Here is a 21,699-nt window from a genome sequence, read left to right as displayed (position 1 = left end):
ACTGATATTCTCCAATTCTTTCTTGTCAACGACTACAGAAAATTCCAGTGTGCACTGTATATTGTTTATGTAACCATTTTCTTGTTGTTTTATTGACTAGAATTTATTGTTTCCTGTCCCTCCTTTCCCCTTCCAGCACCTGCTGCAGGAAACCTCCCTGTGCACATAGTCTTACATGTTAGTATTTTACTCCATGGGACAAGGTTCTAGCGCCACTGGATTGTTGCGCTAAAGAGTGCTTCTTTTTCATTTTAACTGATGTTGCCAGATGTCTTTCCAAGAGACTACAGCAGGTCACCTTTCCACCAGCAATGTTTGTATCTTTTCTCTTATACCTACATAGATATTAGACCTTTTCCATTTTTGCCAACCTGAGTTCTCATTGTTATTTTAATTGTATAATATTTCCCAAAATGCTAGTTAGTTTGAGCACCTGGACATCTGGATCTGCACTTTCTGTGGAATATCTATTTATAGTCTTTCTCCATTTTTCTATTGGGTTGTCTTTTTTTGTGTTAATTTCTAAGAGCTTTAAGCAGTACTGATACTAACTTTGGATCATCTACATTCCAATTTTTGTACCAAATGTGTTCTTTAAATATTAAACTTTGCCTGTGGCTTGCTTTTTGCTTTTTTCTCTGAAAGCTTTTTGTTTCTCTGTCTTGGCTAAGACTACTCCAACCTCTAGAAGAACACTGTACAATAGAACTTTCTGCAATGATGACAATGTTCTACATCTGTACCATTCAATAGGCTAGTCACTAACCACCTGTGGCTAGTAAAACTGAGAACATGAATTTTAATTAAATAGCCTCAAGTGGCCGTGACCACTATGTTGGACAACTCAGTCCAAAACTTAGCTACTCACAGTTCAATCCATGAAGGGGCACAGGCTGGGAGGCATCCTAACAATGAACAGTCTCAGGCCCCGACCCAGAACTACTCTGTCAGTTTTCATTTTAACAGGATCCCCAGGTGACTTTGTATTTACATTAGAGTTTGAGAAGTACTGCTAATAATGATATAAATTAGGAATTTTTGAGACTCTTCTGTGCCCTGGACTCCACTAGCAATCTGGTGACAACTGTGAATCCCTTCGGAGACTAAAGTTTCTAAAATCAAAAATAAAAATAATGCAGAATTACGAAGGAAACAAATTATAGCTGACCCTTGAATAACTAACAGGTTTGAACTGTGCAGGTCCACTTACACGACAATATTTTTCAATAATAAATACTACAGTACAACACGATCTGTGGTTGGTTGAATCCATAAACACAGAATTGCTTAATTCTGTGTCCAAACACAGGTAGGGAGGGCTCACTAGAAGGTCTATGCAGATTTTCAACTGTGCAGAGGGTCAGCAACCCATGTCATTCAAGTATTAATTGCATTCTGCAGTAAAACTACTGAAATATTTTTTAAAGTTATACATGTTCTTTGGAAAAATTGAGTCTTTTTATTGTCTTTTAAAAAAAAGACTTTTTGGCTGTGTGGGGTTTTGTTGCTGCACTTAGGCTTTCCCTAGTTGCAGTGAGTGGGAGGTAACGTTCACTGTGGTGTATGGGCTTCTCTTGCTGCAGAGCACCAGGGCTTCAGTTGTCGCAGCTCACAACCTCTAGAGCGTGGATTCAGGCATTGTACCTCCCAGGCTGAGCTGCCCTGTGGCACTTAGAATCTTAATCAAACCAGAGTCCCTTGCACTGCAAGGCAGATTCTTAACCACTGGATCACTGGGGAAGCCCGACATATGACCTTTTTTCCCTTACTGCATTAAGATAAGATCTAGTGAGGAGTCTAACAACTACGCTAGGGTTGGAATAGTGATGAGCCTAATCTCTAAAGATACTTGTGGTAACTACACTGTGATAGGAAAATACCTGAATTCTAATGCTGACAGAGCTCTAGGCAGGGACAAACCTACTGTGGCATTTATAACTAAAGCTCTAAATTTCGGTGAGAAGTGAAAATAGTGTTTTTCCCATTCCACCTAGAGGCACGTGGACCCTGAGCTAAAAATTGGCATGATTGTTGAAGTAATGGCCTAGGTTTCCTTTGAAAAATTTTAATCCAACTAGAATTAATACATGTATATAGTATAAAATGTGACAATCAACTTTTCTTTTAACAGATGAGTATCCTCCACTTGTGCTAGGACCCTTATACTAAAAAATATTCTTTCTCAACTGAATTGAACTATGGCTATTGTGGTAAATCAGTGCAGTTCAGTCACTCAGTCGTATCTGACTCTTTGCAACCCCATGGACTGCAGCACGCTAGGCTTCCCGGTCCATTACTAACTCCTGGAGCTTACTCAAACTCATGTTCATCAAGTCGGTGATGCCATCCAACCACCTTATCCTGTCGTCCCCTTTTCCTTTTGCCTTCAATCTTTCCCAGCATCAGGGTCTTTTCCAATGAGTTAGTTCTTCGCATCAGGTGGCCAAAGTATTGGAGTTTTAGCTTCAGCATCAGTCCTTTCAATGAATATTCAGGACTGATCTCCTTTAGGATGGACTGGTTAGATCTCCTTACAGTCCAGGGGACTCTCAAGAGTCTTCTCCAACACCAAAAGCATCAATTCTTCGGCACTCAGCTTTCTTTACAGGACAACTCTCACATCCATACATGACTATTGGAAAAACCATAGCTTTGACTAGACAGACGTTTGTTGCCAAATATTGTAGTAAATAATTAGATCTATTTCTATATTTTGCTCTACTGACATCTGTTTCTATGTCAATATTACATTTAGTTTTGAAGTATAAAGTGGGATCTTGGTAGGAGAAGCATCTCAACGTCCCCTTCCTTTCAATTTTTTCCACCACATTTTTCTTGGCAATTCCAGAACACTTACTTTTTCATATAAGCTAAAATCATTTATCCAAGCCCAATCCTTGGACAGAATTATCTGTCTTCCACCAAAAAAATCAAACACAGAAAATCAGAAAATTATTGGGATACAGAATAACTGAATTTAATTAATACATTAATATGGAAAAAATGCTACTTTTATGACTTTTTCTCCTAAGATATGGTGCTTCCAGGTTCAACAATACAATTTAATAGTCCTCTTCATATAAGCCAACTATCTGCATCATGAGTTAATTATTTTCCCCCAAGTCCATCTCTACCAGTTATTTCTCTAAACCTAAACAAATGCTATTGATCACTTATACATTTCTGCATTAAATTTAGGTGGTTTCTAACAGAAAAAAAATTTAATCTCCTTTCAAAAGTTTACATGGAGAGTTTTTCCTTCTTAGTGCATCTGCTAGGGCCCTCCAAGACCACGTTAGATAATAATAAACAACCCAAGTCTGTGTCTAGTTACTGATTTTTACAGAAAAAGTTCTATAGTTTTGCCATTTAGGATAAAGTATTTTGCTAACATTTTTTTAAAGTAAATACTTAGTCTCCTTGTTAGGAATGTTCACTGAATTTTATCATCTTTTCTCATTTAATGACACAATTAAATAGTTATTCTTCTATAACTTGCTGATGCAACAGTTTATCCTTTCTGTCCTAAAATATACTGTATTAGACATAAAGCACTATTCTTTTGATAAAATGCTAGAATTCATTTTTGAACATTTAGAATTTCTGCAACTTTTGTCGTAAGTAAAAATGGCTGATGGATTTATTTTGTACCATCTTTCTCAGAGCTTTCCATCTTTTTCAGTACTAGTTTGGTATAGTTTAATCATGGGCCTCCTGGCTGACAGAATGGTAAAGACTCCGTCTGCCAGTGCAGGAGATGTGGGTTTGATCCCTGGGTAGGGAAGATCCCCTGGAGAAGGAAATGGCAACCCACTCCAGTACTCTTGTCTGGGAAATCCTATGGACAGAGGAGCCTGGCAGGCTGTAGTCCATGGGGTTGCAAACAGTCAGATACAACTTAGCAACTAAAAGACAACTGTTTAATCAACTGGAATCAGCTATCCTTATAGAAATCAACTGACCCTACCAGGGCAATATATTTGTGAACCTGGAGCGCGTGCCCTGAGTCACTTCAGTCGTGTCCATCTCTTCATGATCCTATAGACTGTAGCCTGCCAGGCTTCTCTGTCTATAGGATTCTCAGGCAAGAATACTGCAGTGGGTTGCCAAGCCTTTCTCCAGGGGTTCTTCCTGATGCAGGGATTGAATCTGCATCTTTTATGTCTCCTGCACTGGCAGGCAGGTTCCTTACTGCCAGTGCCACCTGGGAAGTCTGGCGAATCTGGTAACTTCATTAATCATATACCTTTACTTACTGTGTCCCTTGAAAAGAGATCAAACCAGTCAACCCTAAAGGAAATCAACCCTGAATATTCATTGGAAGGACAGATGCTGAAGCTGAAGATCCAACTTTGGCCACCTGATGCAAAGAGCCGACTCACTGGAAAAGTCCCTGATGCTGGCAAAGACTGAGGGCAGGAGGAGAAGTGGGCAACAGAAGATGAGATGGTTGGATGGCATCAGTGACTCAATGGATATGAGTTTGAGCAACCTCAGGGAGATGGTGAAGGAAGGGGAAGCCTGGCGTGCTGTAATCCATGGGGTCGCAAGGCATCAGACACGACTAGTGACTGAAAAATTCACTGTGTAATACCTCTGCGGTAATTCTTCTCTTCAAGTTCTCCACTTTCACTTAGTGTGGTAATCTACATTTTATTGGGACATTTCTTTCAGTTTTTAAGACTGTCACCACAGAGCTACATGCAATATTAATTAATGTCCAATAATCGCAAACTCCTTATTTTACTGTTCTTTTTTCTTTCTAAAATTGACTACTATATGCTTTTATTTTTCATCCTTCTCTTTAATTATAAAGGTAATTTAAGGCTACAGATTTTCCTCTGGCACAGCTTTAAATAAGTCTAAAAGATTTTGATGTAAAATGTTCTTGTTTTCATATTTTTATTTACTCTATGATTTAAAAAGTGTTTTTCTTGTTTATTACTTTTGACCTAAAAAATAGTTTCTTAATTTCCAAATTTATTTCCAGTCCCCTTTAAATGACCACTACTGAATTAAAATAAAAATAGGAACTATTAAATCTGTCCTTAACATTTAAATCTTTTACTATATAGCCAAGTATATACATGGTAGTTTTATAAACTTTTCATTGAATTAAATTAATTAATTAATTTCCTGGCCACCCTGTGTAGCTTATGGGATCTTAGATCCCCTAGGAGGAATTAAACCTTAAGCATTGGACAGCCAGGGAATTCCCTTCATTGACATTAAAAAAAAAAAGATTATCCCCTGGCCAAGGAATTTTAAACTCTATTATAGCAACTAAATCAAAATTATTGATTGCCTCATTTCTTCTAGCCCTGACTCATTTTTATGTCTATAAGATATATTCAATTCAGAAGGAAGTACATTATAAACTTTCCTATCATTATTATACTTTTATTAATTTCTCCTTGTTTTTCTAAAACTCTTCTCTTTAATTATGTTTCTTGATTGTTGTTTAGTTAAGTCTGTCTGACTCTTTGCAACCCCATGAACTGCAGTACTCCCGGCTTTCCTGTCCTTTACTATCCCATAGGATTTGCTCAAACTCATGTCCATTGAGTCAATGATGCCATCCAACCATCTCATCCTCTGATACGGAGAAGTTTATAGCCAAAGTATTGGATCTTTAGCATCAATATTAGTCCTTCCAATGAATATTCAGGGCTGATTTCCTTCAGGATTGACTGGTTTGATCTGCTTGCAGTCCAAGGGACTCTCAAGAGTCTTCTCCGGCAACATAGTTCAAAAGCATCAATTCTTTGGTGCTAACCTTCTTTATGGTCCAGCTCTCACATCCATACATGACTATTGGAAAAACTATAGCTTTGACTATACAGACATTTGTCGGCAAAGGGATGAGACATCTCTGCTCTTTAATATCTTGTCTAGGTTTGCCATAGCTTTCCTTCCAAGGAGCAAGCACCTTTTAATTTCATGGCTGCAGTCACTGTCCACAGTGACTTTGGAGCCCAAGAAAATAAAATCTGTCACTGCTTCCACTTTTTCCCCTTCTATTTGCCATGAAATGCAGGGATTGGATGCCATGATCTTTGTTTTTTGAATGCTGAGTTTTAAGCCAGCTTTTTCATTCTCCTCTTTCAACCCTCATCAAGAGGCCCTTTAGGTTCTCTTTTCTTTCTGCTATTAAGTGGTATTATCTGCATATTTGAAGTTGTTGATATTTCTCCCAGCAATCTTGATTCCAGTTTGTGAGTCATCCAGCCTGGATGACATTTCTCATGAAATATCCTGTATGTAAGTTAAACAAGCAGAGTGACAATAGTCAGGCTTATCGTACTCCTTTCCCAATTCTGAACCAGTCCATTGTTCCATATTCTAATTGCTGCTTCTTAACCTACATACAGGTTTCTTAGAAGATAGGTAAGGTGGTTTGATATTCCCATCTCTTTAAGAATTTTCCAAAATTTGTTATGATCTACACAGTTAAACAGTGGAAACAGTGTCAGACTTTCTTTTGGGGGGCTCCAAAATCACTGCAGATGGTGATTGCAGCCATGAAATTAAAAGATGCTTACTCCTTGGAAGGAAAGTTATGACCAATCTAGACAGCATATTAAAATGCAGAAACATTACTTTGCCAACAAAGGTCCGTCTATTCAAGGCTATGGTTTTTCTAGTGGTCATGTATGGATGTGAGAGTTGGAGTATAAAGAAAGCTGAGCACTGAAGAATTGATGCTTTTGAACTATGGTGATGGAGAAGACTCTTGAGAGTCCCTTGGACTGCAAGGAGATCCAACCAGTCCATTGAAAGGAGATCAGTCCTGGGTGTTTATTGGAAGGACTGATGTTGAAGCTGAAACTCCAAAACTTTGGCCACCTGATGCGAAGAGCTGACTCATTGGAAAAGACCCTGATGCTGGGAAAGACTGAGGGCAGGAGGAGAAGGGGATGACAGAGGATGAGATGGTTGGATGGCATCACTGACTCAATGGACAAGGGCTTGGGTGGACTCCGGGAGTTGGTGATGGACAGGGAGGCCTGGTGTGCTGCAGTTCATGGGGTCGCAAAGAGTCGGACATGACTCAGCGACTGAACTGAACTGAACTGAATACAGTTAAAGGCTTTAACGTAGTCAATGAAGCAGAACTAGATGTAACTCTTTAAAAATCTGTTTCCTCTCAGAGCTACGTACAAAATCAGATAAAGGAGGCTTCTCCCTGATGACATCCTATTTTAAATTGCCTTCATGTACACCCGTGGTGGATTCATGTCAATGTATGGCAAAACCAATACAGGGTTGTAAAGTAAAATAAAGTAAAAATTAAAATTAAAAAAAAAAAAAGCAATAGCTTTAAATAGCTATTCATAAATAGCTTTTCCATGAACTTTCCCCTCTCATGAACTTTTGTCTGTAAGTCATTTATATTATTTGCAAAAAAATACAACAGGTTTATATTATTTGCAAACAAAAAAACAACAGGTTTATAAACAAGCAACAACTTTTAGATACACAGGTAAGAGATGAGCTTTAGAAACTCCAAAGTAGTAATACTACAGCGAATTAGATTCTGAGGTCTTATAAGTACATTAAAAATACATTAAAAATATTAATTATATTGAAACGTAATGGCAGTAATAATACATAAAAATTTAAATGTAATTCAGAATATAAAGTGTTTTGTAACTTGATAAGAAAAGCAGAGACATTACTTTGCCAACAAAGGTCCATCTAGTCAAGGCTATGGTTTTTCCAGTAGTCATGTATAGATGTAAGAGTTGGACTGTGAAGAAAGCTAAGCGCCAAAGAACTGATGCTTGTGAACTGCAGTGTTGGAGAAGACTCTTGGGAGTCCCTTGGACTGCAAGAAGATCCAACCAGTCCATCCTAAAGGAGATCAGTCCTGGGTGTTCAATGGAAGGACTGATGCTGAGGCTGAAACTCCAATACTTTAGCCACCTGACGCGAAGAGTTGACTCACTGGAAAACACCCTAATGCTGGGAAGGATTGGGGGCAGGAGGAAAAGGGGACAACAGAGGATGAGGACAACAGAAGATGGCATCACCGACTCGATAGATATGGGTTTGGGTAGACTCCGGGAGCTGGTGATGCACAGGGAGGCCTGGCATGCTGTGATTCATGGGGTTGCAGAGAGTTGGACACGACTGAGCGACTGAACTGAACTGAATGAATTTGTCAGATACTCTAAGATAATTATAACTGATGAGTACCATTATAGCATGTATCTAACAAGGGAATTTTAAATTCATCTTTGGGCAGGATAAAAAAGAAACTTCAGAAAACAAACAGTTAAAATAATCCCTGAAATGAAAAAAAAACCCGAATCACAAGTATGTATCATTAATGAAATGCTTCATTTTTATTCAAATAAAGACAGGATTATTCAGGTATGAATACTTAAGATGAGCCTCAAGGTACTCTTGCAGAAGTTTTCTCAACAAATGTAACTATGTTTCCTAAACAAGGAAGTTCTCTTGAACAAAACACTTTTGCTTCCTAGTTACCAAAGCTCTCCTAAGAGAAAAATATTGCATAATTTCCTTCTGAAACTTTGGGCTTCCCTGGTGGTTCAGTGGTAAAGAATCTGGCTGCCAATGCAGGAGATATGGGTTCGATCCCTGGTCTGGGAAGATCCCCTGGAGAAGGAAATGGCAACCCACTCCAGTATTCTTGCCTGGGAAATCCCATGGACAGAGGAACCTGGAGGGCTATGGTCCACGGGATAACTAGAGATTTACACACAAGTTTGGGACTAAACAACAACAGGAAACTTAATGTCACTGCACACAGACTCATTAATGCCTTATTAGTATTAACATTTATTTCTTTTGAAATGAAAGAAGCATGCTGAGAATAACTCTACAATAGCATAACAGCTGCAAACAGCTTAACTACATGCACTAGACCAGAATTCTGACCTGTTACAAAGAGATTTCATAAATAGAAAATAAAAGTACAGCACTTATGAGAACACTAAGTACTATACACAAGTTCACGTGCGTAACAGCTCAAAATATGCTATAATTAGACTATGTTACTGACCCTTAAAGACTCTAAACTTGAAGTAAAAGATGAGCCTTATTTTCCCGTGTTAGTATCTACAATAGATATTATTTCCAAATAACTAAAGCTGTAGAAAAAATTAATGAAAGAAAATTCAATAAATCTACTAAAAGGTCAAAAAATCAGCTTCTATTACATTTCTAAATCAGTTTTTCACCTCATATATGCCACGAGGTAGCAGAATATATGAATAAAAGCATAACTAACTGTGTACTTGTGGGGCTTTAACATCTTTGAATGTATCTGTTAGGTGTAATTATGATATCAGGGTTAATAACTGAGACACCTTTGATCTGGCATATTATGCCAGAAAAGTTTGTTTCTCAAAATTCTATCTCCCAGTTATAGATTGACTTAATTTTATTAGGAAGACATAGTATTTGATTGGTTTAAGGAAACAGATATGAAATAAGAAATATAAAGGAAAATAAGGTAACACAGTAAAGCTCTGGCAATGACAGTATTTTTTGAGCAGCCCAAAACTGATTACAGAAATCAATGGATATATGCTGCCACCATGTGGTCAACAAAATTAAGATCATTTTGGAAAAGACAAACTTAATCCCACAGTCTTAGTAGAGTGGAAAGTTTGTTTCCTTAACTCCCAGTTACAAAACTCAGAGACATAACTAAAAAATATCTTAATACCCATGGGACTGTCATGATCCTGTCACTTTTGAGGCATTTATGTTTGTCAACTGTTGCCTCCTCTTTTAAGTTTCTATTAATTTACTACTTGTTTTATGTTCTATTTTTTAAAGGTCAAAAAATCACATTCTACTACATTTCTTAATCAGTTTCTCATCTCATATCTGTGGGTTTTTCCAGCAGTCATGTATGGATGTGAGAGTTTCTTTATAGAAAGCTGAGTGCCAAAGAACTGATGCTTCTGAAGTGCAGTGTTGGAGAAGCCTCTTGAGAGTCCCCTGGTCTGCAAGAAGATCCAACCAGTGAATCTTAGAGGAGATCAGTCCTGAATATTCACTGGAAAGACTGACTGATGCTGAAGCTGAAACTCCAACACTTTTGCCACCTGATGTGAAGAACTGACTCACTGGAAAAGACCCTGATGCTGGGAAACATTGAAGGTGGGAGGAGAAAGGGACAACAGAGGATGAGATGGTTGGATGGCATCACCAACTCAATGGACATGAGCTTGAGGAAGCTCTGGGAGTTGGTGATGGACAGGGAAGCCTCGCGGGCTGTAGTCCATGGGGTCACAAAGAGTCGTACACAACTGAGTGACTGGACTGAATTGTTCTATGAAATAATACTACCTTCTTGTATTTGTCCTGAGTTTATCCTCTTGCAAGTCAATCCTCACCTTATGTGATTTCATGATTTTGTGATTTCTATGAACTTCAATTACATTTCCCCCAGCTGTTGGGGTTCATTTGACCCATCTTAATCTCTGTACGTCCTCAGATACTAAACTCAGTTGCCCAAACACCAGAGTTTAGTTTCTAAACTCTGAACATTATAGCTATATAAGGAATTCAATAATTATTTATAAACAAGATGTGCAAACAACCAAAGTCACAAGGTCCAAAACTGTACATTTTGTTCAAGGTCTAGTGATGTATTTTATTTTACTTTTAATATTTCCCCTAATAATGCCTATGAGAAACCTAGATAGCATATTAAAAAGCAAAGACATCACTTTGTCAAGAAAAGTCTGTATAGTTAAAGCTATGGTTTTTCCAGTAGTCATGTACAAATGTGAGAGTTGGACCATAAAGAAGGCTAAGTGCCAAAGAATTGATGCCTTCGAATTGTGGTACTTTCCTTTGGACTGCAAGGAAATCAAACTAGTCAATCCTAAAGGAGATCAACCCTGAATATTCATTGGAAGGACTGATACTGAAGCTGAAGCTCTAGTACTTCAACCACCTGATGCAAAGAGCTGTCTCAGTGGAAAAGACCTGATGCTGGGAAAGACTGCAAAAGGAGAAGAGGGCGGCAGATGATAAGACGGTTAGACAGCATCACAGACTCAATGGACGTGAATGTGAGCAAACTCCGGGAGACAGTGAAGGACAGGGAAGCCTGGTGTGCTGCAGTCCATGGGTCACAAAGAGCTGGACACTACTTAGCGAAGGGACAACAACAAATAATGCCTCATGAGTCATCACCCCTGTCAGTACAAAGTTAAAAATGTTGAGAGAAAGACTCTCTAACAAAGCCAACGTTCTTTTTAGAGAAAACAGTGGGTTTCAAAGCCAAATATTTCACATGCACGGAATCTATTTTCTTTTTCTTCACTTGTGTTTCAGACAAAATTGTAAGGTGGTTCCATTTCTGGTGATGAATCTTTAAGTTCCCATCTGACCAACCCTACTGGCAATACAATCTCAAATTCTGGCAAAATATAAAACAACCACCTGAATGCACAAGAAAGTGACCCAAATCAGGCAGATTCTGGAGGGATATAATCTATAAGAGGAAGAATGGAACAGCACTGGGTGAATTTCCTCGTGTCTCTTTAAAAAAAAAGAAAAAGCCGTTTAGCTGGAAGGCAGAGCTACCACGTGCCAAGTAAGATGACAGATGTATAAGAGAAAATCCTTCATCTTTTTAGCTTGAAGAACCAGAAAACAGAGTATGGGTAACTCAGATGCTCTAAAGTGAGGAGGGAATTCTAGAGACAGAGAAGGGGAACTCTATTCTGTGGATAATCTCTGCCAAATATCTGGCTGACCTCTGAACAACATATATGTAGGACAGACCCAAGAAGTCCTACTTAGGCCAAAAAAAAAAACCTCAACTGAAATTTCATGTGCTGCCCAAGAAACATAGTATACAGCTTGAGCATAAATCAGTTAAATTCCTGCTACAACAAAAACATCAGTAACTGTCAAAATGCAGTCTATCCAACATAGCAGTTGTACTGTTCAGATCTACATTTACTCTATGATTTAAATAAACAATTTAAAAAGTTACCTGACCTTTGAAGAAACAGGAAAATGTGACCCATTCTTAAAATAAAAGATAATCAACAAAAACCAACTCTGAGGTGACCCAGATTTTGGAATTGGCACAGAAAGATTTTCAAGTAGAGGTTTTAACTATTCTCAGTGGTATAAAGGAAAATATGCTCATAATGAAAAAACAAATACCAGAGCAATAACAACAATAATAAACAACAAATAGAAATCTAGAAATAAAAAGTATCACTCTTAAATTTTACCTAAGAAAAAACAAAAATGTATGTCCACACAAAGCCAATGTTCAAAAGTCTGGGGCAGCTTCACTTATAATGTGTTCAAAGTGGAAATAACTCAAACACCCATCAAGGGAGAATGAATATATCCATACAATTAAATATTCCCCAACAATATAAAGGAACTACTGAGACAAAAAAAAAATCTGGCAATTTCTAATAAAATAAATATTACTGGTGGATGGACAGATTAAGGTAAGTATAAATTATCAGGCAGAAATTAGGTGTTCCCTGTAAAATTTTTTCTAGTTATCTATAGCTTGAAAACCTTCATAATAAAACAGAAAAAAATTATACTCTCTAGGGCTGCTAATCAATTTTGAATGTGCTAATTTTGGGATCATAAGCTATGAGATGCATAAAAGAAAACACATAGGTTATAATATTTACTTATCTTCTGAGATGGTCCTCCAATTTGCCTTACTGGTAACAGTATTCTACCCCTCAAAAAACTTTGCTGTCTGTAAATCTGACAGTTTACTTTGTGCTTCCTTTCTAATATGTTTACTGTTTGTTTCCCTGCCCTCTTCTTAAAATATAATTTTCACAAGGTTGGAGATCTTTGTTTTATTCACTGAGGTACCCCACATACCTATAACAATGCTTGGCACATAACAGATGTATAGTAAATATTTATTGACTGAATTTTATTCTCATAATAATGACCATGTAAATGAGGGAAGAGTTACATATTCTCATCTGTATTTTTACCATGGGAACTGAAGGGAAGGGTAGAGAAGACTAAGTTCTTTATCCAAGATCATCACACCATCATCAAACTGCAGAGGTGAAACTTAAACTAGTATCTCTGAATTCCCCAAATATCAAAGCAGTAAATAATTTAAGAAACCACCTCAAAAAATAAACCTCCACAAAACAGTGTCAAACAAAATTTCTTTTAACATTAAATATTAACATTGATTCACTATACCCTTATAAAAAAAAGGTCCTTGCTGGTTTGACTTTTCATTTAAAATATTCAGTCTAGGGACTTCCTTGGTGGTCCAATGGTTAAGGCTCTGCACTTCCACTGCAGAGGGCTCAGGTTCGACTCCTGGTCAGGAAACTAAATCCCACTAAGATCCTACATGGCATAGCCAAAAAATAAATAAAACATAAATAAAATAAAAATATTCATACTATGTTTTCTTTGTGTTGGGTAAGCTGGGTAAGAGAAAGAAAATCTAACTTTAAGGGTGGTTTCAATACAAAAGTAATTCCATTATGTTTAAACCATATTCTCTGAGTTTCTAAGACCTTTTATTATAGAGATAAGGCATTATTTAACTGTTTTTTCCTGAATGTGATTCAATTTTCCCTTTATAGTATGAAATTCAGAAAGAGTTTTAAGACATAGGATTATATTTTTAGCTGAAAGGTGGTAAAACTTTAAGAAGCAAACTTATAGATGGAAAGGTTCAGTGATGGTTAATTTTTTATGTCAACTTGGTTAGACCATAGTACCCAAATATTTTGTCAAACATTATATTAGATGTTTCTGTGAAGACATTTTTTAAGCTGAGATTAACATTTAAACCAGCAGACTTTGAGGACGGCAGTTTACCTCCCATATGGGCCTCATCCAATCAGTTAAGGCCTTAGTAAAACTGAGACTGAATAAGAAGGAATTTTGTCAGCAGACAGTCTTTGGACTCAAACTGCAACCTTCTCTTGAATTTCCAGGCTGCCAGCTTACGCTGTTAAGATTTTGGACTCACCAAGCCTCTACTGGGGCTTCCCAGGTGGCGCTAGCGGTAAAGAACCCACCTGCCAATGCAGGAGATGCAAAAGACGTAGGTTTGATCCCTGGGTCTAGAAGATTCCCTGGAGGAGGGCGTGGCAACCAACTCCAGTACCCTTGCCTGGAGAATGCCATGGACATAGGAGCCTGGTGGGCTGCAGTCCATAGGGGTGCAGAGTTGGACACGACTGAAGCGAGTTAGCATACACGCACATAAGTTTGCACATAGTTTGCTACAACTATGTGAGCAAATTTCTTAAAATATATCTCTATCTATAAATATTTATTTATCTTGTTGGTTTTGTTTTTTCTGGAGAGCCCGAACATGTTCACAAACAAAACTGCTTCTGTGTTTAAGAATTATCAGTGCACTAAAAACACTCAGGGACCCTATGAATGAAACCAGTGTTAATCATCTCTGCTTTCATGTCAATAAAACACTAAAGGTATTAGTAAGGTTGAAACAAACTAAAATCTGGGATATAATGCCATTACTGACCCTTGAGAGTAGAGAGACTTGCTTTACCATACAGTAAAAATATGATAATTTTAGAGATTCAGGACTTTTTTGGGCGGGGGGGGGGGGGGGGGGTGGTGTTGAAGAGTCCTTTGTTCAGGAGAAATCACTTGTAGAATCCCCAAATGTCAAAAGTGATTTAAAACTGAGGTGGTTTGATAGAAACGAGGCTAGAAAGCTCTTCCAGACTCCCTCTAAAATACAAGAAGTCCTTGATGGATGCTGAGGTACCATAAAGTGCGGCAGAACCAAGTCTGAAAACGCGTCTGCCTTGTCCCTGACAAACCCTGTGCCACCGCCGCCACCAACACCCTGGCCATTTAACAGAGACAAGGGAAAGTAAATGACTTGCTCAAGGCTGCAAAATTAGTGAGAAGACAAACGGAGGCCTTAGAACTTTGTCCTTTATCATTGTGACTCTGGATGCAAATTTTTTTTTTAATTAAGAGCTATCTTTCTAAATGTGCACAACAATGTGGTAGGTTAGCAGCAGAAAAAAACCGCCACAATGGACACCTGTAGGGCTCTGTGGCATCGCTCCTGATGACTTCAGTGCTCCTACCAGAAGGAAGCCGAGCCTTCATTTGCCTGCAATAGTGGCTCTATACTAACAACAGAAGTAGATTCCATCCAGCACTAATAGTGCTGCAAATCAGAGCATCAAAATATAAATTAAATCACAATACTTTATTTCTGGAAAGTAGATCTTTGGTAAAAGTTGCCCTTGAAGTAGGACACAAAATAGCTATTTACATGCAACTTTACTAAAAATCACATTTTTACTTTGAAACACAAGTGTGGGTACTTCAATGAAATGAATGGAAAAATAAGATTATTTTCTCCATTTGACAGAGCAGGAAACACTGAATGACTTGTTCAAGGTCACACAAAAAATGAATGTCAAGATCTCATCTAAGGTATAACTCCACCTTACTAGAATTTGAACTCTGGAAGGGCAGACACTTTTATTCACCCCTGTCAGCACCTGGCATGGCATCAGGCCTTACAGGGATGGATGCTATTATTAGAGCACGTGCTCTGAACAGGTATTAGGGGAAGTAACTGTATCAAGAGACTAAATGACTAATAAATGGACCAGCTCCCTTTCGTATCATCCACAGGGTGGATCTGTAATGAAGAACTCAGAATGAAATGAATTACAAGAACAAAACACTCAGCTGGGGATTATAGGTCAGTATCATGGATATACCCTATCAGTCTTTAAGATGGCTATTTGCAGTCTCATCTCCTTCCCACTACTTATGAAGAATCACAGCAGTCAGCATGCTCAAGTCCCATTTTTCTATCACTGACTTTTATACTCCTTATCACAAATCTTAAGACCTTGTTGGAGTCTCTTACCACCAGGGATCAAAATTAGACAAACCTCAGTCAGTTGTTTCAGTTGACCTTTGTTTGCACTTAATTCTTCTGCCAGGTCATTCTTTTTCACTTGTAGTTCAGAGATTTCCTTTCTCAATGGATTCACTAGTTCATAGAACCGAATCTTAAAAAAAAAAAAAAAAGTCAATAAACAGTCAGTCGTGCAACGCAAATTACAATTAAAATTTGCTAATTAATAGTACTCTCAATTATCAGTAGTATAAATAAAAGTATTAAGGTAATACAGAAAAGTGTTAAGGTGTTTCAGATTATATGCCTATACACTAAATTTTGTTTGCTGAAAACTAAAACAAGGTGGTCTTTAATTGGCCCTGACTTCTCCACTAATACTTTGAGTTCAATTTAGTCCCTTTAAGGCCCAGATTATCTGTAAGTCCCCGGCCCTGACACAGTCTCTTTCCTCTCTTCTATCAATACTCCACTTCCTCCTTACTTCTCACCTACTACTACAGCTAATTCTACACTATCAGCTTATTTCCTGAACACACCAAGTGTTCAGAAGTTTTGCTCTTGCTATTTCCTCTGATAGGAAAGCAAGCTCTTCCCCATATGTAAATATATGGCTCATGCTTTCACTCCCTTCAGGCCTCTGATCAGATATGACCTTATTAATAAAACCTTCCCTGACTCCCCTGATATATATATATAATATACATATATATAATATATATATATATTTTTTTGGCCAGGCTACACTGTTTGAGGGATCTTAGTTCCTCAATCAGGGATTGAACCCAGGCCTGTGGCAGTGAGAGCATGGAGTCCTAACACCAGACTGCAGGGAATTCCCTCGCCTAACCTGATTTAATACAGTACCTTCAGTGACAGCAGTTCCTATTTTCACTCTGCTCTTTTCTCCATACCATTGATGACAAACATGCTACTTGGTTTAGTTGGCCGTGGGTGTTGCTCCACAGGAATGTAATCTCTGGGGAGACAGGAAGATTTGTCTGGTCTGTGCACTGCTCTGTCCCCAGTGCCTAAATATATATATGAAAAGCCTTGGAGAAGGAAATGGCAACCCACTCCGGTATTCTTGCCTGGAGAATCCCATGGAGAGAGGAGCCCTGTGGGCTAGAGTCCACGGGGTTGCAGAGTCAGAAACGACTTAGCAACTAAACCACTACTACCATCCTAGGCGCTGGGTGAAGCTCTACTTACTACCAATGCCGTGTAAGGGATAAATAATCAGGAGGTATCCTTCATGTCACTACTCCCAATCAGTTCAGATTTCTCTTTCCACTCTCAATTCTCTCCCTAACTTAGTAAAGTGTTCCATCTGACAAGTTTCTACAAAACTAAGCTATCCGCAAGTTAGGAGAAGGCAAGTAGTGACTGATTATTGTATAGTCATACAATCTGAAACTCCTTAATGTACTGCTGTATTGTAGGAGTGCCACATTTGGTAAGAGGCCAGTACTAAAGCTAGCACTTAACACAATAAATCTGTGTATACTTAACTAATTAGGACAATACTGTCTGAAAACAAAAGATAAGACAAAGAACACCAGAGAACAAAAACATGTACGACTGCCACTAATGGAATACTTTCCAGCTATGATGAATAAAGAGCCTCAATGACAGCAGTTGAGATACATCATTGGTTCTGGACAGTACTGGAGGCAGAAAAATTTATGCTTGAGCTATCTAAATAAAAAGCTGGACGAACAAAACAGTACTCCATTTTATAGGAAATTATTAATCTAGAAACCTTATCCAGTGAGAACCAAGAGAGGCAATCACCACTCCAGCAAAAATAAAAGATAATATTTATTATGTGTTTACTAAGTTCTGAGCACTGTTAAGCTTTCTACATACATATTCACAGTTAATCGTCACAATTACCTCAACAGAAAAGTGCTGTTAATTTATTATTATTTTTTTACATGAAGTAGTTAATTTATAACATTCTGTTAGTTTCAGGTGTACAGTAAGATGATTCAGTTATACACAAATATATATATATATATATATATACTCTTTCTCAGATTCTTTTTCATCATAGATTATTATAAGATATTGAATGAAGACACTGTTATTATTATTAAGCCTTTTACAGATGAAAAATTTCAGGCATCTTAGGGTGAAATGAATTCTGTGTATCACAAACTTGCAGTGTGTGTGGGATGTGTGTTCTTGGGACTTGTAGGCCACTGCTGCCACTCTGAGACACTTTTAGGAAATCCAAGAGATCAAAACTATTTGCCTAGTTCAGTTCAGTTGCTCAGTCGTGTCCGACTCCTTGCGACCCCATGAACTGCAGCACGCGAGACATTCCTGTCCATCACCGGCTCCTGGAGTCCATCCAAACCCATGTCCATTGAGTTGGTGATGCCATCCAACCATCTGATCCTGTCATCCCCTTCTCCTCCTGACCTCAATCTTTCCCAGCATCACAGTCTTTTCAAATGAGTCAGCTCTTTGCATCAGTTGGACAAAGTACTGGAGCTTCAGCTTCAACACCAGTCCTTCCAATGAACAGCCAGGACTGATCTCCTTTAGGATGGACTGGTTGGATCTCCTTGCAGTCCAAGGGACTCTCAAGAAACTTCTCCAATGACACAGTTCAAAAGCATCAATTCTTTGGTACTCAGCTTTCTTCACAGTCCAACTCTCACATCCATACATGACCACTGGAAAAACCATAGCCTTGACTACACAGATCTTTGTTGGCAAAGTAACGTCTCTGCTTTTCAATATGCTGTCTAGGTTGGTCATAACTTTCCTTCCAAAGAGTAAGGGTCTTTTAATTTCATGGCTGCAATCACCATCTGCAGTGACTTTGGAGCCCCCCAAAATAAAGTCTGACACTCTTTCCACTGTTTCCCCATCTATTTCCCATGAAATGATGAGACCAGATGCCACGATCTTAGTTTTCTCAAAGCTGAGCTTTAAGCCAACTTTTTCACTCTCCTCTTTCACTTTCATCAAAAGGCTTTTTAGTTCCTCTTCACTTTCTGCCATAAGGGTGTTGTCATCTGTATATCTGAGGATACTGTTATTTCTCCCTGCGATCTTCATTCCAGCTTGTGCTTCACCCAGCCCAGAGTTTCTCATGAGTACTCTGTGTATAAGTTAAATAGCAGGGTGACAATATACAGCCTTGATGTACTCCTTTTCCTATCTGGAACCAGTCTGTTGTTCCATGTCCAGTTTTAATTGTTGCTTCCTGACCTGCATACAGGTTTCTCAAGAGATAGGTCAGATGGCCTGGTATTTCCATCTCTTTCAGAATTTTCCACAGTTTATTGTGATCTACACAGTCAAAGGCTTTGGCATAGTCAATAAAGCAGAAATAGATATTTTTCTGGAATTCTCTTGCTTTTCCTATGATCCAGCAAATGTTGGCAATTTGATCTCTGGTTCCTCTGTCTTTTAGAAAACCAGCTTGAACATCTGGAAGTTCACGATACACGTATTGCTGAAGCCTGGCTTGGAGAATTTTGAACATTACTTTACTAGCGTGTGAGATGAGTGCAATTGTGTGGTAGTCTGAACATTCTTTGGCATTGTCTTTCTTTGGGATTGGAATGAAAACTGACCTTTTCCAGTCCTGTGGCCACTGTTGAGTTTTCCAAATTTGCTGGCATATTGAATGCAGCACTTTCACAGCATCATCTTCAGGATTAGAAGTAGCTCAACTGGAATTCCATCACCTCCACTAGCTCTGTTTGTAGTGATGCTTATTTGACTTCACATTCCAGGATGTCTGGCTCTAGGTGAGTGATCACACTATTGTAATTATCTGGGTCATGAAGATCTTTTTTTGTACAGTACTTTGTGTATACTTGCCACCTCTTCGTAATATCTTCTGCTTCTGTTAGGTCCACATGATTTCTGTCCTTTATTGAGCCCATCCTTGCATGAAATGTTCCCTTGGTATCTCTAATTTTCTTGAAAAGATCTCTAGTCTTTCCCATTCTATTGTTTTCCTCTATTTCTTTGCACTGATTGCTGAGCAAGGCTTTTTTAATCTCTCCTTGCCATTCTTTGGAACACTGCATTCAGATGGGAATATCTTTCCTTTTCTCCTTTGCTTTTCGCTTCTCTTCTTTTCTCAGCTATTTGTAAGGCCTCCTCAGACAGCCATTTTGCTTTTTTGCATTTCTTTTCCATGGGGATGGTCTTGATCCCTATCTTCTGTACAATTTAACGAACCTCCGTCTATAGTACATCAGGCACTCTATCAGATCTAGTCCCTTAAATCTATTTCTCACTTCCATTGTAAAATCAAAAGGGATTTGATTTAAGTCATACCTGAATGGTCTAGTGGTTTTGCCTACTTTCTTCAATTTCAGTCTGAATTTGGCAATAAGGAGTTCATGATCTGAGCCACAGTTAGCTCCTGGTCTTTTTTTTTGCTGACTGTATAGAGCTTCTCCATCTTTGGCTGCAAAGAATATAATCAATCTGATTTTGGTGTTGACCATCTGGTGATGTCCATGTGTAGAGTCTTCTCTTGTGTTGTTGGAAGAGGGTGTTTGCTATGACCAGTGCATTTTCTTGGCAAAACTCTATTAGCCTTTGCCCTGCTTCATTCTGTACCCCAAGGCCAAATTATATGATTATCTCAATGAAAATAAATGTTAAATCAAAAACAATTCTTAGAAAAATTGTGAATATATTATATACTTGTTTTTATGACCCACGCTCTTTCAGACTCTGGCTGGTTTGACAAAACACCAGAAAGACTGATTCCTGCCACAGCTAAACCATAATCCAAAACTGTCTGCAATTTTCATTTCTCAAATATTAGTTTTTTTTTTCCTAGAAGTTATTTCAGTTGCAAAATTCCAAGTAGATACATTTACAGTACTAATTAATCCATTATTAACAGACACAGTTCACATAAACAAAAGCTCAATAATTTTTAGAGTGTCAATGATACTGATACTAAAAATATTTGAGACCACTGCCATAAATCAATCCCATGTACATACCCATGTAACCAACACCACAGTTTAGAACTTGACCTACATAAATCCATAACCATCTCCCTCAAGCTATCCCTTCATAATCACACCACTCCCCTCTCCTCTGCTGTCCCTAACCCCTGGCAACCACTGTCATCTCTATAAACATTACAAACCACCAGAGTTCATGATAAAATAATTCATTTCTATGGATCTTCCAACCATTAACCCCATTTATTTGCTTGACTTCAGAGCTCAATGGTCAATACACTTTAAAATTTGGTCATCTGAACACCATTTCACTACGTTCAGATCACAGCCATAAATTAATGTATCACTTGGGTACTTGAAAAGTTATGGCTATTACGGAAATGGCAAATTTTAGTCTGAAAATACAGGTTTTTTGTTTTTTTTTATGATACAAGACACTTACTGATACATATTCAGGAATAGAAAGCTGATCTTCAGGAAAACTTTTTAGCTTCATATATTGCTCTTCTGTCAACTCAAAGTCACGCAGGTTTCGACGAATATCTCCAGCTTTCTCTCTTAGCTGAAGATTTGTCTCTTCTAGTTGTTTCTGTCTCAGTAAAATTGTTTCCATTTCTTGTTTCATTAGTTCTTGATATTTTCTACAATATCACAGAATGTATGGTAAGGTTAAAAAAATCACGGAGACATACTTTCTGAAAGTTCCTATTTTATAGTAACATCAAATTAAATGAGAAACAGCAATATTTTTGGCTCCAGCTAAATGCTTACTTAACCAGTTAAACACGAAATGACAAAGTTATACTAATTACTAAGTGTGCAGCAAAAAAAATTATTAAATAGAAAATGTTAATAACTTTT

General features: G+C 38.0%; 1 protein-coding gene and 1 non-coding gene across 2 annotated transcripts in view; one reads left to right on the top strand and one right to left on the bottom strand.

The window, feature by feature from the left end:
• Positions 1–21,699, bottom strand: part of PIBF1 (progesterone immunomodulatory binding factor 1) — a 229,527-nt gene that overhangs the window by 187,838 nt on the left and 19,990 nt on the right. Inside the window, exons 3-4 of the mRNA XM_052650146.1 lie at positions 21,281–21,479; positions 15,918–16,037 (exon numbers count right to left, since the gene is read on the bottom strand). Coding sequence (XP_052506106.1) covers positions 15,918–16,037; positions 21,281–21,479 — 319 coding nt within the window. The remainder of the gene's footprint in view (positions 1–15,917; positions 16,038–21,280; positions 21,480–21,699) is intronic.
• TRNAG-UCC (transfer RNA glycine (anticodon UCC)) lies at positions 13,266–13,338 on the top strand. Its single transcript has one exon. It is a non-coding gene; the product is annotated as a tRNA-Gly (tRNA).

This window comes from Budorcas taxicolor, chromosome 12 (genome assembly GCF_023091745.1).
Source record: "Budorcas taxicolor isolate Tak-1 chromosome 12, Takin1.1, whole genome shotgun sequence".
Taxonomy (NCBI): Eukaryota; Metazoa; Chordata; class Mammalia; order Artiodactyla; family Bovidae; genus Budorcas; species Budorcas taxicolor.
Note: the sequence above shows the minus strand (reverse complement) of the source record. Positions and strands in the feature narration are given on the sequence as shown.